At 37.7% G+C, this 17817-nt stretch overlaps 1 protein-coding gene across 1 annotated transcript in view; it reads left to right on the top strand.

Moving 5' to 3' along the window:
- Window positions 1-545: 545 nt before the first annotated feature.
- The window catches only part of PPP2R3A (protein phosphatase 2 regulatory subunit B''alpha), a 161898-nt gene continuing 144626 nt past the window's right edge, over window positions 546-17817 (top strand). Inside the window, exon 1 of the mRNA XM_021678884.2 lies at window positions 546-2985. Coding sequence (XP_021534559.1) covers window positions 991-2985 — 1995 coding nt within the window. The 5' untranslated portion in view covers window positions 546-990. The remainder of the gene's footprint in view (window positions 2986-17817) is intronic.

Below are 17817 nucleotides of genomic sequence, written 5' to 3'. Positions count from 1 at the left end.
GATAGTAAGAAAAGAGAAGATGATGGGAGAATAATTTCCAAGTATAGAGGAAATTGTAGAATCAAGAACAAGCGCTATATGTTAGCAACTTTTGAGATTAGGTTGATGGAAGCAAAAGTTTGGTGCAGGGTAGTAGCACAAAATAAGGTTGTAGATGGATGGGAACAGATGTTGAAAGTCTTGAAAATAAGTCAAAGGAGGTAGGATGCATGGTATCTAATGGAGATCAGCGGTGTGAATTCTTGAACTGTGAGGGCTTAAAAAAAAACTGTGAATCTAAGCTTGGTGTCATGTAAGGTAGCAAGGAGGGTAGAGTAAGAAATACCAACTGGGAGGCAGTTGTAACAAGGCAAAGTTAAGGTAATAATACTCCAGGTAGTAAGAAGTGTAGGGTGTGATGATATAAAGACATGAATCAAAGATAAGCAGTAATGTGGCAAAGAATAAGGCTTGGTGACTAACTGCATATGGGATGCAAAAGAGGAAATAAAAGGTTCTCTCAGGATTAAGAAATCATTTTTAAAATTGTTTTCTTTTTTCATTTCAGGTTTCTCATTCACAAAAAAATGGATCATTTAATTCTTTGGAGGACTCAGTTATCACAGTACTTCTATACTGCCAACTGAGATTTGTGACAGTAAATTAATGACAATAAATTTCTGCATCAAAGAACTGCTGAAGAACTAAGAGAGGATTTTATATTATAAAAATCCTACAGTATCATGATATTACTAAATAAAACCTAAAGAGCACGATTATTAAATTATTAGGCTTTCTAATACAAGCACACATGTGCAATAGCTACTGTATCCTGACAGTCACCAAACCTCAAATTTAAATGGTTTTTCTTTGTGGGAAAGGTCATTATATTTGCAAGAAACCACTGAACTTTGTCATCAAGTATATTTTCAGCAGAGTGTAAGTTAGGAGAATTTACTTGAAATAAGTTCTAGAAAATTCCAATTCACATCACTGAGTGGATTTGATATTATGGCAGCAACTTACAGACTTGTGGTCAGTACTGTGAACCACTATAGCAGTGTGGTGATAGACCGGCGTTTTGAGCAAGCTATACATTATTGCACTGGAACCTGCCACACCTTTACACATGGAGTTGACTGCATTGTGGTACATCATAGTGTTTGTGCAGACCTCTTGCACATCCCTGTGTCTCAGTTCAAAGATGCGGATCTGGACTCTATGTTTCTACCCCATGAAAATGGGTTTTCCTCAGCTGAGGGTGACTATCACCAGCAGGCCCTAACAGGCATGCCCAGGGTTAAGAAAGGGTCTACCTTTCAGAACACCTGTAACTTAAAGGACATTGCAGGAGAAGCAATCAGTTTTGCCAGCGGGAAAATAAAAGAATTTTCCTTTGAAAAGCTCAAAAACTCTAACCATGCAGCCTACAAAAAGGGAAGAAAAGTTAAGTCTGACTCATTTAATAGGAGGTCAGTTGATTTTGACTTGCTCTGTGGCCATTATAACAATGATGGGAGCTCTCCATCCTTTGGTTTACTCCGGAGTGCCTCAGTTGAGGAAAAATCTTTGTCCCATAGAAACTCGCTTGATACAAACCTAACTTCAGTGCTTCTTCACAACTTCTCTGAAGAAGACCTGGTTACTCAGATTTTGGAAAAACATAAAATAGATAATTTTTCTTCTGGAACAGACATAAAAATGTGCTTGGACATCTTGCTGAAATGCTCTGAGGATTTGAAAAAATGTACAGATATCATAAAACAATGCATAAAGAAAAAGTCAGGGAGTAGCATTAATGAAGGAAATGGCAACGATGCAATTTCTAGCTCTGATACTGTCTATGTGAATGTAATGACCAGGTTAGCATCCTATCTGAAAAAGCTACCATTTGAATTCATGCAGCCTGGGAATAATGAGGCTATAGATTTAACAGAACTGGTCAGTAATACACCCAGTTTACAACTGACTCCCTTTCCCCCAGTATTTGGCACTGAACAGCCCCCTAAATATGAAGATGTTGTCCAGCTCTCAGCCCCTGACTCTGGACAGTTTCAAACTATAGCACTGCAAAATGACAAACACAGTTCTAGGAAAACAGACCCAGTAAAATCCATTCCAAACAACTCTACAAATCCCTTATATAACCCTGAGATAAATGATCCCAGAACTCTAAAAGATGCCCAGCTTCAATCCCAGTCATTAACCATGAACTCTTTAGAAAATGTTTCTTCTGGTGACCTAATGGAAACCCTTTATATTGAAGAAGAGTCAGATGGAAAGAAAGCATTAGATAAAGGACAAATGACAGAGAATGGACCCGGTCAGAAGTTGTTAAAGGTAAATGAAGATAGAGCAGGATTTTCAGACTCTGGTACTCCTCTTAAAAAATGTCCTGCCTCAGTACAAAATGGAAGTGGTAAGATATTTGAGAAACCAATTGTTAACCTACCTGAGGAAGATCTTAAATCAAAAGTTCCTAAAGTTGAAGAGGGAGACCACAGAGATTTTATGAATTCTAACAGTCAGGAAGAGATAGATAAATTGTTAATGGATTTGGAATCATTTTCACAGAAAATGGAGACCTCTCTAAGGGAGCCACTTGCCAAAGGTAAAAACTCTAACTCTGTAAATAGTCATAGTCCGTTGACTGGTCAGCTTCCTGTAGATCTTGAGCCTAAGTCTAAACTCTCTTCACCCACCGAAAAAGTCTCCCCTTCTTGTCTAACAAGGATTATTGAAACCAATGGACACAAAATAGAGGAAGAGGATCGAGTCCTCTTACTGCGAATTCTAGAAAGCATTGAAGACTTTGCTCAAGAACTGGTTGAATGCAAATCAGGCAGAGGGAGCCTATCACAAGAAAAGGAAATGATGCAGATTCTACAGGAAACCTTGACAACTTCCTCCCAAGCCAATTTATCAGTCTGTAGAAGTCCTATTGGTGATAAAGCCAAAGATACTACTTCAGTGGTTTTGATTCAACAGACTCCAGAGGTGATCAAGGTAAGACCCAACAATCTTGAGTCCTAAGAAGTATCCAAAGAAATGTTTTAATGTGTGCAAAACTTATAATGAAGAACTATTTCTGTTGGTCATTTTATGTTCTACTAAAGTTCCTGCCTTAGACTTTTTTTCACTCAGTTCAGTAAAAAAAACTAAAAAGCAAGGGCTTTAGAGTCAGGCAGACTGGTTTCAACTGCCCTCCTCACATGTTTTATCTTCTTCCTAGTTCTGTGACCAGAGGAAAGTTACTTAGCCTTAATATCCTCATCTATATAATGGAAATAATAAGGATCAAGATAACTTATGTGAAATGCAAGCAAGGTACCTTACACAATTAGGCATTTAATATTAGCCTCATCGTCCCCAGTCAATCAGTAGACCAGTCATTAATACATGCATGTTTAAACTATAAGGTGCAATGTGGGGTACAAAAAAGAGAGGACATGATTTCTTAAAGACCTTAAAATCTAGTTGGGGAAACAAAACTAACATACCAGAAGCAGTTCATGAACGTGTAGGCCCTTCTATGAAAGTATTTTTAGCACAATAGGGTCTTCAAAGAAGGTAAAGACTAGAGTGTATGAGATTTGCTTCTTCATGCAAGTGGGAATAAATACCAATCTAGGGTCATAGGATGGTAGTATTTTCAAAAGGCTTTGACTCTGCCCTGCTACTGATAGTTTTGCCTTAATCCCAGAAAGGCAGTTATCTTCCCACTTGTGTGTATGTCTTAGCACGATAGTTATTTCTTGTTCATTTTATATCTCTAACATGGGTTGGCGATAGGCTCTGCTCCACCTCACTCAGGGGCTCAGGGTGATAAGTGCTCCGTGTTTCTACAACTGCCCCATTGCTCCATCTGGAATATGGCTTATGAATTCACCAAGGAAGGGAAAGTAAGAGATATTGCTTTTCCCACCATAAGATGCTGCCTTATTCCCACCTGGGACACACTTCCTTTGCACTCACAGTCCAGTGATTCCAGCCCCAAAGCTAAGGAGCATAGGGAAGCACATAGAATATACTTGGTGAGCACTGTCTCTACCACATGAATGATGTACCATATATGTCAACATGTATGAATTCAAACATAAAGCCAATTAACAAAACAAGTTGTAAAATGATATGAATTATTTAGAGATATGTACATTGTGCAAAAAGTATGAAGAAATACATGGATACACCAAATATAATGTCCAGAACAATGATTAATCCCCAGGGAAAGAAGAGAGGTAGAACTGAGGAAGGATGTACAGGGGACCTCAGTAGTGTTAGTCATTAGTAATTTCATAATCTGGTGGTGGATCATAAGTATTTTTCATATTATTTTTATGCCTTTTTGTATCTTTAATATAGTAAGTTTTTTAAAAATTGGATATTAAGATGGCATATATGTGGGCAAGTTAAAAAGTAAGTTAGTGTTAATATTAACATACTCATTAATATTTTCATTTAAGTAGAAAAAAAGGTATATTGTGATCAGATGAATAATTTTTACATTGTATTTATTTTGTGGCTGTGCTGTGCACATTTTTAGTTACCAGTGACAAGTACTTAGGTTTAAAACTATACATACTTCAGGTTACAAAATGATGATTTGGGTCTAAATATTCTCAAACATTCACTGAGCATTTCTGTGAGTCTCCTCATTCATTGATTCACAGTTGGTAATAACTTTAGTTAATTTGGTCAATACTGGGGGCAAGAAACTGGAAATTAGTTACAAAAATTAAAAAAATGCTTTCATGTACACAGGCAATACTGATGTGCTTAATATTTTATAAAGAAAATACAATACAGCAATCTCAAAATGTAATAACATAAGAACTAACCGTTCTTGTGAACTAAGGCATGCTAAGACATTTAGATGTATTATCTCACTATTTTCCCCTCAATAACCTGTCTGCTCATTACAAAAAAAAATGTTCACCTTTTCTGCTGACCTATTCCAATGTCTAACAACCATTATAAGCAGAAACTTACTGTAATACAGTGTTTTGAATTTTATTTGACCCTCCTCCCCCATTATCTTCTCTGAAAAAAGGGGGGAAAATTCTTCTAAAGGAAATGAGCTGCAGAAAGTAGAAAATGTGAGCCTGAGGCCAAGAGTAAATCCTTTGTAGCATCTCTCCGATGTCCCTGGCTAACAGCTTATGAGCATGTCCCCCCTCTAACCTTCCCAATCTAAGTATGCCCAACTAAAAATCCCACACTGGGCTCTATTGCTTTCCAATTTTTTGACAAGTATGGACTGAGATCAAAATCTTATTAAAAGACTCACCCATAGAGAGGGGAACCCTCTTACACTGTTGGTGGGAATGCAAACTGATGCAGCCACTCTGGAAAACAATATGGAGATTCCTCAAAAAGTTAAAAACAGAACTACCCAGGAATTGCACTACCAAGTATTTATCCAAAGGATACAAAACAAGTGATTCAAAGGGCACATGCACACTAACGTTTATAGCAGCAATGTCCACAATAGCTGAAATATGGAAAGAGCCCAGATGTCCATTGACAGATGAATGGATAAAGAAGAAGTGGTATATATATGTAATGGAATTCTTTTTTTTTTTTTAAAGATTTTATTTATTTATTTGAGAGAGAGAGAGAGAGAGCACATGAGACGGGGGGAGGGTCAGAGAGAGAAGCAGACTCCCTGCTGAGCAGGGAGCCCGATGCGGGACTCGATCCCGGGACTCCAGGATCATGACCTGAGCCGAAGGCAGTCGCTTAACCAACTGAGCCACCCAGGCGCCCTATGTAATGGAATTCTATTCAGCCATCAAAAGGAATGAAATCTTGCCATTTGCAATGACGTGGATGGAACTAGAGGGAATTATGCTAAGCAAAATAAGTCAGAGAAAGACAAATACCGTATGATTTCACTCATGTGGAATTTAAGAAACAAAATAGATGAACATAGGGGAAGGGAAGGAAAAATAAAATAAGATGAAAACAGAGAAGGAGGCAAACCGTAAGAGACTCTTAACTCTAAGAAACAAACTGAGGGTTGCTGGAGGGGAGGTAGGTGGAGGATGGGGTAACTGAGTAAAGGGCATTAAAGAGCGCACTTGATGTAATGAGCACTGGGTGTTATATGCAACTGATGAACCATTAAATCCTACTCCTGAAACTAATAATACACTATATGTTAACTAAATTGAATTTATTTTTTTAAATAATTTTTTTATTTATTTGACAGAGAGAGAGCAACAGAGATAGGGAGAGAGAGCATGAGCGGAGAGGGGAGGGAGAAGCAGGCTCCCTGCTGAGCAGAGAGCCCGATGCGGGGCTCGATCCCAGGACCCCAGGATCATGACCTGAGCCAAAGGCAGACACTTAACCGACTGAGCCACCCAGGTGCCCCGACTAAATTGAATTTAAACACAAAATTTAAAAAAAGACTCTCCCATCACTCTTTTAAATAAGTCCCCTTATCATAGAATAGAATAAAATTTTTTTAATATCATAGAATAGAATAAAACTTTTTTTTTTTTAAGATTTTATTTATTTATTTGACCAGAGAGAGCACAGCAAGAGAGGAAACACAAGCAGGAGGAGTGGAAGAGGGAGAAGCAGGCTTCCCGCAGAGCAGGGAGCCCAATGCGGGGCTTGATCCCAGGACCCTGAGATCATGACCTAAGCCGAAGGCAGATGCTTAATGACTGAGCTACCCAGGAGCCCCTAGAATAAAATTTTTTAAATAGAACAAAATTTTTAAAATTTTTTTACCCAGCGCCCCAGAAAAGAAGAAAATTTGATGAGATTTCTTCTTGATAAAAGTTGAAAAAATAATTTCTGAAAAGCCAATTTAAAGAGAAAGGTAATATAAAATGTTTAATTCCTGAAGATACTTAATGCAAGAAAATAAAACCATTTTTCTTGACTCAGTTGCCTTCCTGCTTATTCTTTTTTTTTTTTAATCTTTCTTTGCTTCTTATGAAATATTTTAAATCAGGAGTTGGCAGATGTTTTCTATAAAGGGCCAGATGTAAATATCTAAGGCTTTGCAAGGTCATGAGTTCTCTGTCACATAGTCTTATTTGTATTTTTTTTTTTTAAACAATGCTTTAATAATGTAAAACTAGGGGCACCTGGGTGGCTCGGTTGGTTAAGCGTCTGCCTTCAGCTCAGGTCATGATCCCAGGGTCCTGGGATCGAGCCCCACATCAAGCTCCCTGCTCAGCGGGGAGCCTGTTTCTCCCTTTCCCTCTGCTGCTCCCCCTGTTTGTGCTCTCTCTCTCTCTTTCAAATAAATAAATAAAATCTTAAAGAAAAAATGTAAAACTATTCTTAGCCCCAAGCCTTAAAAAAAGGGCAGTGGTCCACATTTGGCCCACAGAGTTTATTTTATCAATCCCTGTTTTAAATAGAAAAGTATAGTGAATGACAGAAAAAGCACTCCTTATTACCTACCACATAGCTTTGTCAAATATTAACATTTTATCATATTTGCTTCAGATCTTTATTTAGTATTTTTTAATTATCATTATCATTGTTTTTTTTTACATTAGATGTAAATGGTTTTTTTTTAATTTTATTATGTTATGTTAGTCACCATACAATACATCATTAGTTTTTGATGAAGTGATCCACGATCCATTGTTTTTGTATAACACCCAGTGCTCCATGCAGTACGTGCCCTCCTTAATACCCATCACCGGGCTAACCAATGCCCCCTCCCCCCTCCCCTCTAAAACCCTGTTTGTTTCTCAGGTCCATAGTCTCTCATGGTTCATCTCTCCCTCCAATTCCCCCCCCCCCATTTTTCCCTTCCTTCTCCTAATGTCCTCCATGTTATTCCTTATGTTACACAAATAAGTGAAACCATATGATAATTGACTTTCTCTACTTATTTCACTTAGCATAATCTCCTCCAGTCCCATCCATGTTGATGTAAAAGTTGGGTATTCATCTTTTCTGATGGCTGAGTAATATTCCATTGTATATATGGACCACATCTTCTTTATCCATTCATCTGTTGAAGGGCATCTCAGCTCTTTCCACAGTTTGGCTATTGCGGACATTGCTGCTATGAACATTGGGGTGCATATGGCCCTTCTTTTCACTACATCTGTGTCTTTGGGGTAAATACCCAGGAGTGCAATTGCTGGGTCATAGGGTAGCTCTATTTTTAAATTTTTGAGGAATCTCCACACTGTTTTCCAAAGTGACTGTACCAACTTGCATTCCCACCAACAGTGTAAGAGGGTTCCCCTTTCTCCACGACCTCTCCAACACTTGTTGTTTCTTTCCCTGTCCATTTCTGCCATTCTGACTGGTGTAAGGTGGTATCTCAGCGTGGTTTTGATTTGAATTTCCCTGATGGCTAATGATGATGAACATTTTTTCATGTGTCTGTTAGCCATTCGTATGTCTTCTTTGGAGAAGTGTCTGTTCATGTCTTCTGCCCATTTTTTGACTTGACTATTTGTTTTTTGGGTGTTGAGTTTGAGAAGTTTCTTTATGGATCTTGGATACCAGCCCTTTATCTGTATTGTCATTTGCAAATATCTTCTCCCAATCTGCGGGTTGCCTCTTGTTTTGTTGACTGTTTCCTTTGCTGTGCAGAAGCTTTTTATCTTGATGAAGTCCCAAAAGTTCATTTTTGCTTTTGTTTCACTAGCCTTTGGAAATGAATCTTGAAAGAAGTTGCTGTGGCCGATGTCGAAGAGGTTACTACCTATGTTCTCCTCTAGGATTTTGATGGATTCCTATCTCACACTGAGGTCTTTCATCCATTTTGAGTTTATCTTTGTGTATGGTGTTAGAGAATGGTTGAGTTTCATTCTTCTGTATATAGCTGTCCAATTTTCCCAGCACCATTTATTGAAGAGACTGTCTTTTTTCCATTGCATGTTTTTTCCTGCTTTGTCAAAGATTATTTGACCATAGAGTTGAGGGTCCATATCTGGGCTCTCTATTCTGTTCCATTGGTCTGTATGTCTGTTTTTATGCCAGTACCATGTTGTCTTGGTGATCACAGCTTTGTAATATAGCTTGAAATCGGGCAACGTGATGCCCCCAGCTTTATTTTTCTTTTTCAACATTTCCTTGGCGATTCGGGGTCTTTTCTGATTCCATACAAATTTTAGGATTGTTCCAGCACTTTGAAAAATGTCATTGGAATTTTGATCGGGATGGCATTGAAGGTATAGATTGCTCTGAGTAGCATAGACATTTTAACAATGTTTATTCTTCCGATCCATGAGCATGGAATGCTTTTCCATCTTTTTGTGTCTTCAGTTTCTTTCATGAGTGTTCTGTAGTTCCTAGAGTATAGATCCTTTACCTCTTTGGTTAGATTTATTCCGAGGTATCTGACGGTTTTTGGTGCTATTGTAAATGGAATCGTTTCTCTAATTTCTCTTTCTACAGTTGCATTGTTAGTGTATAAGAAAGCAGCTGATTTCTGTGCAGTGATTTTGTATCCTGCCACATTACTGAATTGCTGTATGAGTTCTAGTAATTTGGGGGATGGAGTCTTTTGGATTTTCCACATAAAGCATCCTGACATCTGCAAAGAGAGAGAGTTTGACTTCTTCTTTGCCACTTTGAATACCTTTTATTTCTTTTTGTTGTCTGATTGCTGTTGCCAGGACTTCTAGTACTATGTTGAACAATAGTGGCGAGAGTGGGCATCCTTGTTGTGTTCCTGATCTTAAGGGAAAGGCTCTTAGCTTTTCCCCATTGAGGATGATACTTGCTGTGGGTTTTTCATAGATGAATTTTGTGAACTTGAGGAATGTTCCCTCTATCCCTATACTCTGAAGAGTTTTAATTAGGAAAGGATGCTGTATTTTGTCAAATGCTTTTTCTGCATCAATTGAGAGGACCATATGGTTCTTCTCTCTCCTCTTATTAATGTGTTCTATCAGATTGATTGATTTGTGAATGTTGAACCACCCTTGCATCCCGAGGATAAATCCCACTTGGTCGTGGTGGATGATCCTTTTAATGTATTGTTGGCTCCTATTAGCTAGGATTTTGTTGAGGATTTTAGAATCCATATTCATCAGGGATATCGGTCTGGAATTCTCCTTTTTGATGGGGTCTTTGCCTGGTTTGGGGATTAAGGTAATGCTGGCCTCAAAAAATGAGTCTATTTTTTGAAACAGCTTCAGGAGAATAGGTATTATTTCTTCTTTGAAAATTTGGTAGAATTCCCCAGGGAATTCATCAGGTCCTGGACTCTTGTTTTTTGGGAGGTTTTTGATCACCGCTTCAATTTCATTACTGGTTAGTGGCCTATTCAGGTTGTCGATTTCTTCCTGTTTCAGTCTTGGGCGTTTATAGGTTTCCAGGAAGCCCTCCATTTCATCCAGGTTGCTCAATTTATTGGCATATAGTTGTTGATAATAATTTCTAATAATTGTTTCAGTGATCTCTCCCCTTTCATTCATAATTTTATTAATTTGGGTCCTTTCTCTTTTCTTTTGGATAAGTCTGGCCAGCAGAGTATCGATCTTATTAATTCTTTCAAAAAACCAGCTTCTGGTTTTGTTGATCTGTACTGTGTTTCTGGTTTCTAATTCATTGATTTCTGCTCTAATCTTAATTATTTTTCTTCTGATGCATGGCTTAGACATCATTTGTTGCTTTTTCTCTAGTTCTTTAAGGTGTAAAGTTAGTTGGTGAATTCGGGATTTTTCTATTTTTTTGAGTGAGGCTTGGATGGCTATGTATTTCCCCCTTAGGACCGCCTTTGCAGTATCCCATAGGTTTTGGACTGATGTGTTTTCGTTCTCATTGATTTCCATGAATTGTTTAAGTTCTTCTTTGATTTCCTGGTTGACTCAAACATTCTTGAGCAGAGTGCTCTTTTGCTTCCAAGTGTTTGAATTTCTGCCAAATTTTTTCTTGTGATTGAGTTCCAGTTTTAAAGCATTATAGTCTGAGAATATGCAGGGAATAATCTCAGTCTTTTGGTATCGGTTGAGACCTGATTTGTGACCCAGTATGTGGTCTCTTCTGGAGAAGGTTCCATGTGTGCTCGAGAAGAATGAGTATTCTGTTGTTTTAGGGTGGAATGTTCTGTATATATCTATGAGATCCATCTGGTCCAGTGTGTCATTCAAAGCTCTTGTTTCTTTGTTAATTTTCTGCTTAGATGATGTGTCTGTTGCTGAGAGTGGAGTATTGAGGTCTTCTACGATTAACGTATTGTTATCAATATGACTCTTTATTTTGGTTAACAGTTGGCTTATGTATATGGCTGCTCCCATGTTGGGGGCATAGATATTTACAATTGTTAGATCTTCTTGTTGGATAGACCCTTTAAGAATGATATAGTGTCCTTCTGTGTCTCTAACTACAGTCTTTAGTTTAAAATCTAAGTTGTCTGATATAAGAATTGCTACCCCAGCTTTCTTTTGAGGTCCATTGGCATGGTAGATGGATCTCCATCCCTTCACTTTCAGTCTGGATGTATCTTTAGGTTCAAAATGAGTCTCTTGTAGACAGCATATGGATGGGTCCTGTCTTTTTATCCAATCTGCAACCCTGTGCCGTTTTATGGGAGCGTTTAGGCCATTCACGTTGAGAGTGATTATTGAAAGATACGAATTAATTATCATCATGTTGCCTGTGAAGATGTTGTTTTTATAGATTGTCCCTGTAAATTTCTGTTGTAGATCACTCTTGGGGTCTTTCTCCTTTTATAGAACCCCCCTTAATATTTCTTGCAGGGCCGGCTTAGTGGTCACATATTCTTTCAACATCTGCCGGTCGTGGAAGCTCTGCATCTCTCCATCCATTCTAAATGAAAGCCTTGCCGGATAAAGTATTCTTGGCTGCATGTTCTTTTCATTTAGTACCCTGAATATGTCTTGCCAGGCCTTTCTGGCTTGCCAGGTCTCTGTGGATAGGTCTGACGTTATTCTGATGTTCCTCCCTCTGTACGTAAGGAATCTCTATCCCCTAACTGCCCTTAAGATGGTTTCTTTGGTTCTAAGATTTGCGTGTTTTACTATTACATGCCCGGGTGTTGGCCTGTTTTCCTTGATCTTGGGAGGGGTCCTCTCTGCCTCTAGGACATGAATGTTTGTTTCATTCCCCAGATTAGGGAAGTTCTCAGCTACTATTTGCTCAAATATATCTTCTAGTCCTCTCTCTCTCTCTCTCCACCCCCTCAGGGATCCCAATAATTCTGACATTGGAACGTTTCATGGTGTCACTTATTTCTGATTCTATTTTCATGGATTCTGAGTTGTTTTTCCCTGGCCTCTTCTTTTCCCTTCTTGTCTATTAATTAGTCTTCTAAATCACTAATTCGTTCTTCTGCCTCGCTTACCCTAGCTGTTAGATTATCTAGATTGGATTGGATCTCATTGATAGCATTTTTAAGTTCTGCCAATTCAGCTTTCATTTCTGCCCTTAGAGACTCTATGTTGCCATTAATCACTTTCTCCATTCTAGATATCGTCTTCACAGTTGCTAGCCTGAATTCTATCTCCGACATCTTGGTTATATCTGAATCCATTTGTAAATCTGTGGCATAAGTCATAGTCTCTGAGTCTTTCCTATTTGGGGGGTTCCTCCTCCTAGTTCTGTTGAGGGGTGGTTGAGGGAATGTATAGAGTCCAAATTATTGACCACAACCCAAGCAAGATGCACCTATTTTATGGGGACCTTAGGGTTGCTGGCCTCTTGTTTTCCCAGCCTGTCTTCTGCGGGAGGGACCTGCCGTGCTGTTACTCAGGCAACCCTGTTTGGGCAGAGTTGCCCTGCCCCCTGTGGTGGGGGATGGGCTCAGTGAAAACTGGTTTTTTGGGGCTTTCGTTCTCTGGCGGCTTTCCCTGGTGGCTTTCCGCATCTCTTCCACAAGTCAGAGCAGAAGAGACCATTTCCAGCCCTCTGCCTCAGAGCAGAGAGATCACAGTCTGTTCATCAGTGAGCTCTCCAGGCCACGCTATCTCTGTTTCTGTCCATGCTGCTATAAACTGCAGCGTCCTGGGTTGTGCACCCCTCAGCAGCACTTCCAGTCCTCTCATCCAGGTTGGGGCCCTTTGTGCTTCTCTGCCCTTTGTGCTTCTAAAACCGCCAGCCGCCCCCACTTTGCTCGCGCAGCCCCACCCTCCGGGTTTCAGTCTGGGGGGCTTCCCTAAAGTCCTTTCCCAGCCACTACCGGTCTGCTGGGGAGGCTATCGCTCACCGGGGTGTAAGATCCCCACAGCCAGGTTCCCTCCCACTTCCATTTATCCTCCGATAACTGCCCGCGGAATCACGGCTCCCCACTTCATACCTTGAAACCAAACGCCTGCAATATTCTGTTTGTAGAGATCCAGATCTATCTTCTTACATCTCAGGCTGATTTTGTGGGTGTTCAGAGTGGTCTCTTAGATATCCAGCTCAATTCTGGGACCAGTTAGAATAGGGTCCCCTACTCCTCCGCCATCTTTTCCCTCTCCTGTTTTGACGGGGCAGGATTCTTTAATGAAAGAAGAATTTAAGGTAAATAAAGAGGAAGATTTTTTTTTTTAAAGCTCTACTATAATATTTAAGTCTAGTGAAACCTTAAAAATTTCAACTAATTATGGGGAAAACCTGTGTGAATTACTAAAAAGTACAAATTAAAATTTCAATGTTTTTAAGAAATAGCTTTATTAATTTCAGTAATAAAGAGTAAAACTACCATCAAAGTATTGCCAAGTGTGAACTTTAGCTAGACCTATTTCAATAATGAAGTAGAGATCATTTATAGTCATCAAAAAGTGATTAAAGAAGACAATTTAGGTGATACAAACAAACTTTATTTAACACTTCATGAAGTGGACAGTCTCTTTTCAGAGAACTGCAAAATGGGGCATAAGGCAAAAAGCTTTTATAAGCTAAAGAATAAAGAACAAAGAAAGTTAAATAGAAAACATCTGATTGGCTGGGGCCACATAGTCAGCCTTGCTGTCTGGCATGAAAAGGCCCAGAGTTGGCTTGGCATTCGAGAATTGGCTATGTGAATATACTGTGTTTCTGGTCAAGCAGAGCATTGTAGGGATACAGTTATCTAAGTTTTGCTTTGCTGGGTAGCACCCCTGGCGGGAACAGCTCTATCTTGGGCCTAAACATTTATCTCCACAGTCCCCTTGTTTGATCATCCTTTTTACCATTCTAGAGATTTGATCAAAAATACCAATCTTTCAGTTACCATCACCTCTTCAGGTCTTGGTATAGTTTTCACAAGAGATGATGTCAGGCTCCTATTCTAGGAGCTGGTTTTGTTCTTCTGTTCTCTTTTGTCGTTCCAGTCTGAGAGAGACCATCTGTCAGCTGGTCAGGGGCTCTCCACATGCATCTAAACTTTCGAGAGAATGCAGTATATTAGGGAGAAAATTATTATAATATATAATATTTGGGGCACCTGGGTGGCTCAGTTGGTTTCGCTCTCCCTCTCTCAAATAATAAAATCTTTTTTAAAAATCTCTAAAAATATATATAGTATTTATATAAATAACATATGAATATAATATAATAATAAACAATCCTGTGATTTGGACAGTGCAAGTGAGCCAGGGTACCCATAACCCAAACCAGCTAGAATCAAATAAGTCAAGAAATTATCTCCAAAGGGTAGATATTTCTTTAAGCCAGTTGGCATGTTTATATATTTTGTGTAACTGTGTCTCCATGTCCCCAGAAATGTTTATCCAGTGAGCTTGTTTCAGAAAAACTTGAGGCATTGGAAATCAGGGAAAAATTTGTAATGGGCAGAAAGAACTACGGGATTATCAGCATCTTTGCAAATTCAGCAGGCAGTTGGAGTTTGGATTACCTGTTTTAGCAGTGGCCTGAAATATGTGAACAATGTCATTATCTTTTCAGCCTTAGACAAGGAAAAAGTTGGACAAAAGAATCATAAATACCTTCATGGTATAACATTTAGGGAAAAGATGGTCGGAGAGGGAAGGAAGAAACATTTTTGATCTGATGTCTTGGGAGGAAGCAGTCTGCCTCCAATGTCAGCTACTTTTTCCTAGTCAATTGGATTTTGAAGTCTCTGGCATTTGCATAGGACCAGATGTTTGGTGGAGCCTTCTTCAGTTGTGAAATAGGCACTCAAGGTTTGATACCTTGTAATTTGGCAGCATTGTTGGTGGTTCAGAGTACTGGTAGGGTCCTTTCCCTAAATCCCACCCTTAAAAAAGCAATAGAGTAAAACAACAACTATCCATAAATGACAAAAGACTTAAAAATGCCCATGGTTAAAGATCTAATGAGAATTCACTATATTAGAATTGACAGGGAAATTTGGTTATTTCTGTGACATATAACATTTTAAGATAACTGGAATTATGACTGGTACTATTATACCAGGACATATCAGATTTTTAGGAATTTCGTAAAATTTCTAGAACACTTATATTAATAGCATGCATCCATACAAATACAATCTAAGAAGGTTTATTACATATTTGACAATGTTTCCTATGTGATTTAACATACCAAATAAACCCAATTAGTTTAACATCTCTTTTTGACAAGGTGAGAGACAAATCCTTTGAGATTTTCAAGGGACTCTGGCAAATCTTAAAGTCACTTTGAGGTAAAAAAGACTCCATTTAGAATTTGATTTGGGGAAGTTATCAAGATGTCAGAAGGTCTGAACATTAAATAGGATCACAGGTCATTATGAAATAATATTTGTCTATTTAACCAAAGTGACAGTAGAAGATTTTAAAGGTGAATACATAAGGTTACATGGTTGTGAACAAAACTTAGCCCTTTTAATATTGAGAAGACTGGGTTTTCTTAAGTAATCAAAGACTGATAAAGACAATGTGAAACTTAGTAAATTATTTTGGTAAAAAAAGTTTTTGCTGACCAGGCAGATTACTTAAAGGGAAAGAAAAACCTTCGTTTAAATTTTTTTTTTTTTATTAAGAGCAGACCAATAATCTAAGAAAACACTTTGTCCTTTTAACAGAGAGAAAACCAAATTCTAGTTTTGCATCAGTGCATCAAAGACATTAAAACTTTTTAACTCATTTTTTTAACTTAAATAAATCCATTCCAATCTTAGCTAGATTGACCACACATAAAGTTCCTTTCTCAGGATTCCTTTTCCATACACTTTCTACAACTTTTATATCCATTCAGATTTTGTCCTAATTTTTTTTTCCTATTCTGGAACAATTATTTTACTTTTGAACAAAATTACTTTCTTTTTTCCTTTGCCAAAAAAGCAAAAACAACAACAAAACCTCATGTCCTACATACCCTATCCAAAAGACACATTCTACTTTCCTTACCAATTTTTAATATGCAGTTGTTTTCTTTTACCTGTATTATTTCAGTAATTTTAATTATGTATATTGATTAAAATTCCTAACCCTTAGAACCTTTAATTCCTGATAAAAACTAAGAAATAAGCAATAGTGGACTGTGAACTAGCAAATTTATAAACACACTTCATAATTTCTAGAAGTATATTCTTCCTATAGTAAATTTTTCAATGTGGCACATGTGTTTACTAATAGACCCAATTATTTTAGTTACTCTGTAAAAGGAAGCCAAAAGTAGATAAACCTGTGTTTATGATATAAATAATGTAAAAAAATGTTTATAATGTAAATAATGTTTCAGTAATTTACTTGGAAATGATCTAGATATTCAATGAATATCTATAATTTAACTTAATTCAGTATAATTTTAAGGTTTCAAGTTACCAAAAAGATTTTGGAAAGTATTTTTAAATAGACATACTGTAAAGCATAATTATTATTGAAAAGTCCATTTATAACTTTCACTTACATCTATTTAATTTACTTCTTCTTAACAATTATGAAAATTTCATGAGGCATTAAACAGCCATCATCTTAAATTATCTTTCTTGTTGACAGATTCTGCAACAGAGATAGCATGAGCTCTTTGACTTTTAGTAAACCCAGGAAGAATAAAAGTTGTATGTCTGCATTATATTTAATATTGACAGTTCTAAAGACATGCCTGTTTTAGTTAAACCAAGAAACTTAAACTAGTTTTCCCCCCAGAGATTATCCTAGATCATGTGAACTTGAAAAACATTTGGGTTAGTTTCTGTATTTCTTAGAGTATATTCTTGATTTATATAAACACTTAAGTTTTTTTTTAACCAATAGAGCTTCTTTACAAATTAATTTTGGTAATACTGTCTGGGGTAGAAAAATATCAACCATCTATAACATATACCTGTAGACATACATAAACATACAGATAGACACAAATAGGGATCTTACAGGTTTTGTTTTAAAAATTCAGCCATGAGACAGGTATAATAATGCAAAACTCACTAGTTTTTTAAACAGTTGGGTCCAATTGTGTTTCTGGCAGAAGGGATAAATTTTAAGGTTACCTGCACAGACGGCTAATATTTGTGGAGAAGACTTTTAAGATGTTTCATTCACTGAGTTTCCAAATAGCCTTTCCTTTTTCCCTCCTCCTTCTCATAAGAATTGCCTTGGTTCCTAGAAAAGACCAGATAGAACAGCTGCATCTCAAAGGCACAAAGAATGCAAGTTCCTCCAAAAAGGACTTGTTTTCTAAGGCCAGAATTTTACAATATGAACAAGCCTTTTGAGATGAATAGGGGAGCTTTGAGAATTGGTGAAAAGCATAGATGGGCTTTTTCTGTTCTTGTAAAGGTTCCATTTGTAGGACACTTGCTTTTAATTCCTCAAAGAATTGAATTGTAACCTGAATGATATTAAGGTATTGACCCACCCATCCAACTACATTATCTTCAGTTTGCTACTTTGTATCGGGGAGATCTTCAATTAAGCCAGAGGTCAAAAGATTTCTGTGTTCTAGATTGAGAGCTGATTGTCTTTGGAATGTTTTCCTTTCCCTCTAGGTATA

This window comes from Neomonachus schauinslandi, chromosome 1 (genome assembly GCF_002201575.2).
Source record: "Neomonachus schauinslandi chromosome 1, ASM220157v2, whole genome shotgun sequence".
In the NCBI taxonomy this organism is placed as follows: domain Eukaryota; kingdom Metazoa; phylum Chordata; class Mammalia; order Carnivora; family Phocidae; genus Neomonachus; species Neomonachus schauinslandi.
Note: the sequence above shows the minus strand (reverse complement) of the source record. Positions and strands in the feature narration are given on the sequence as shown.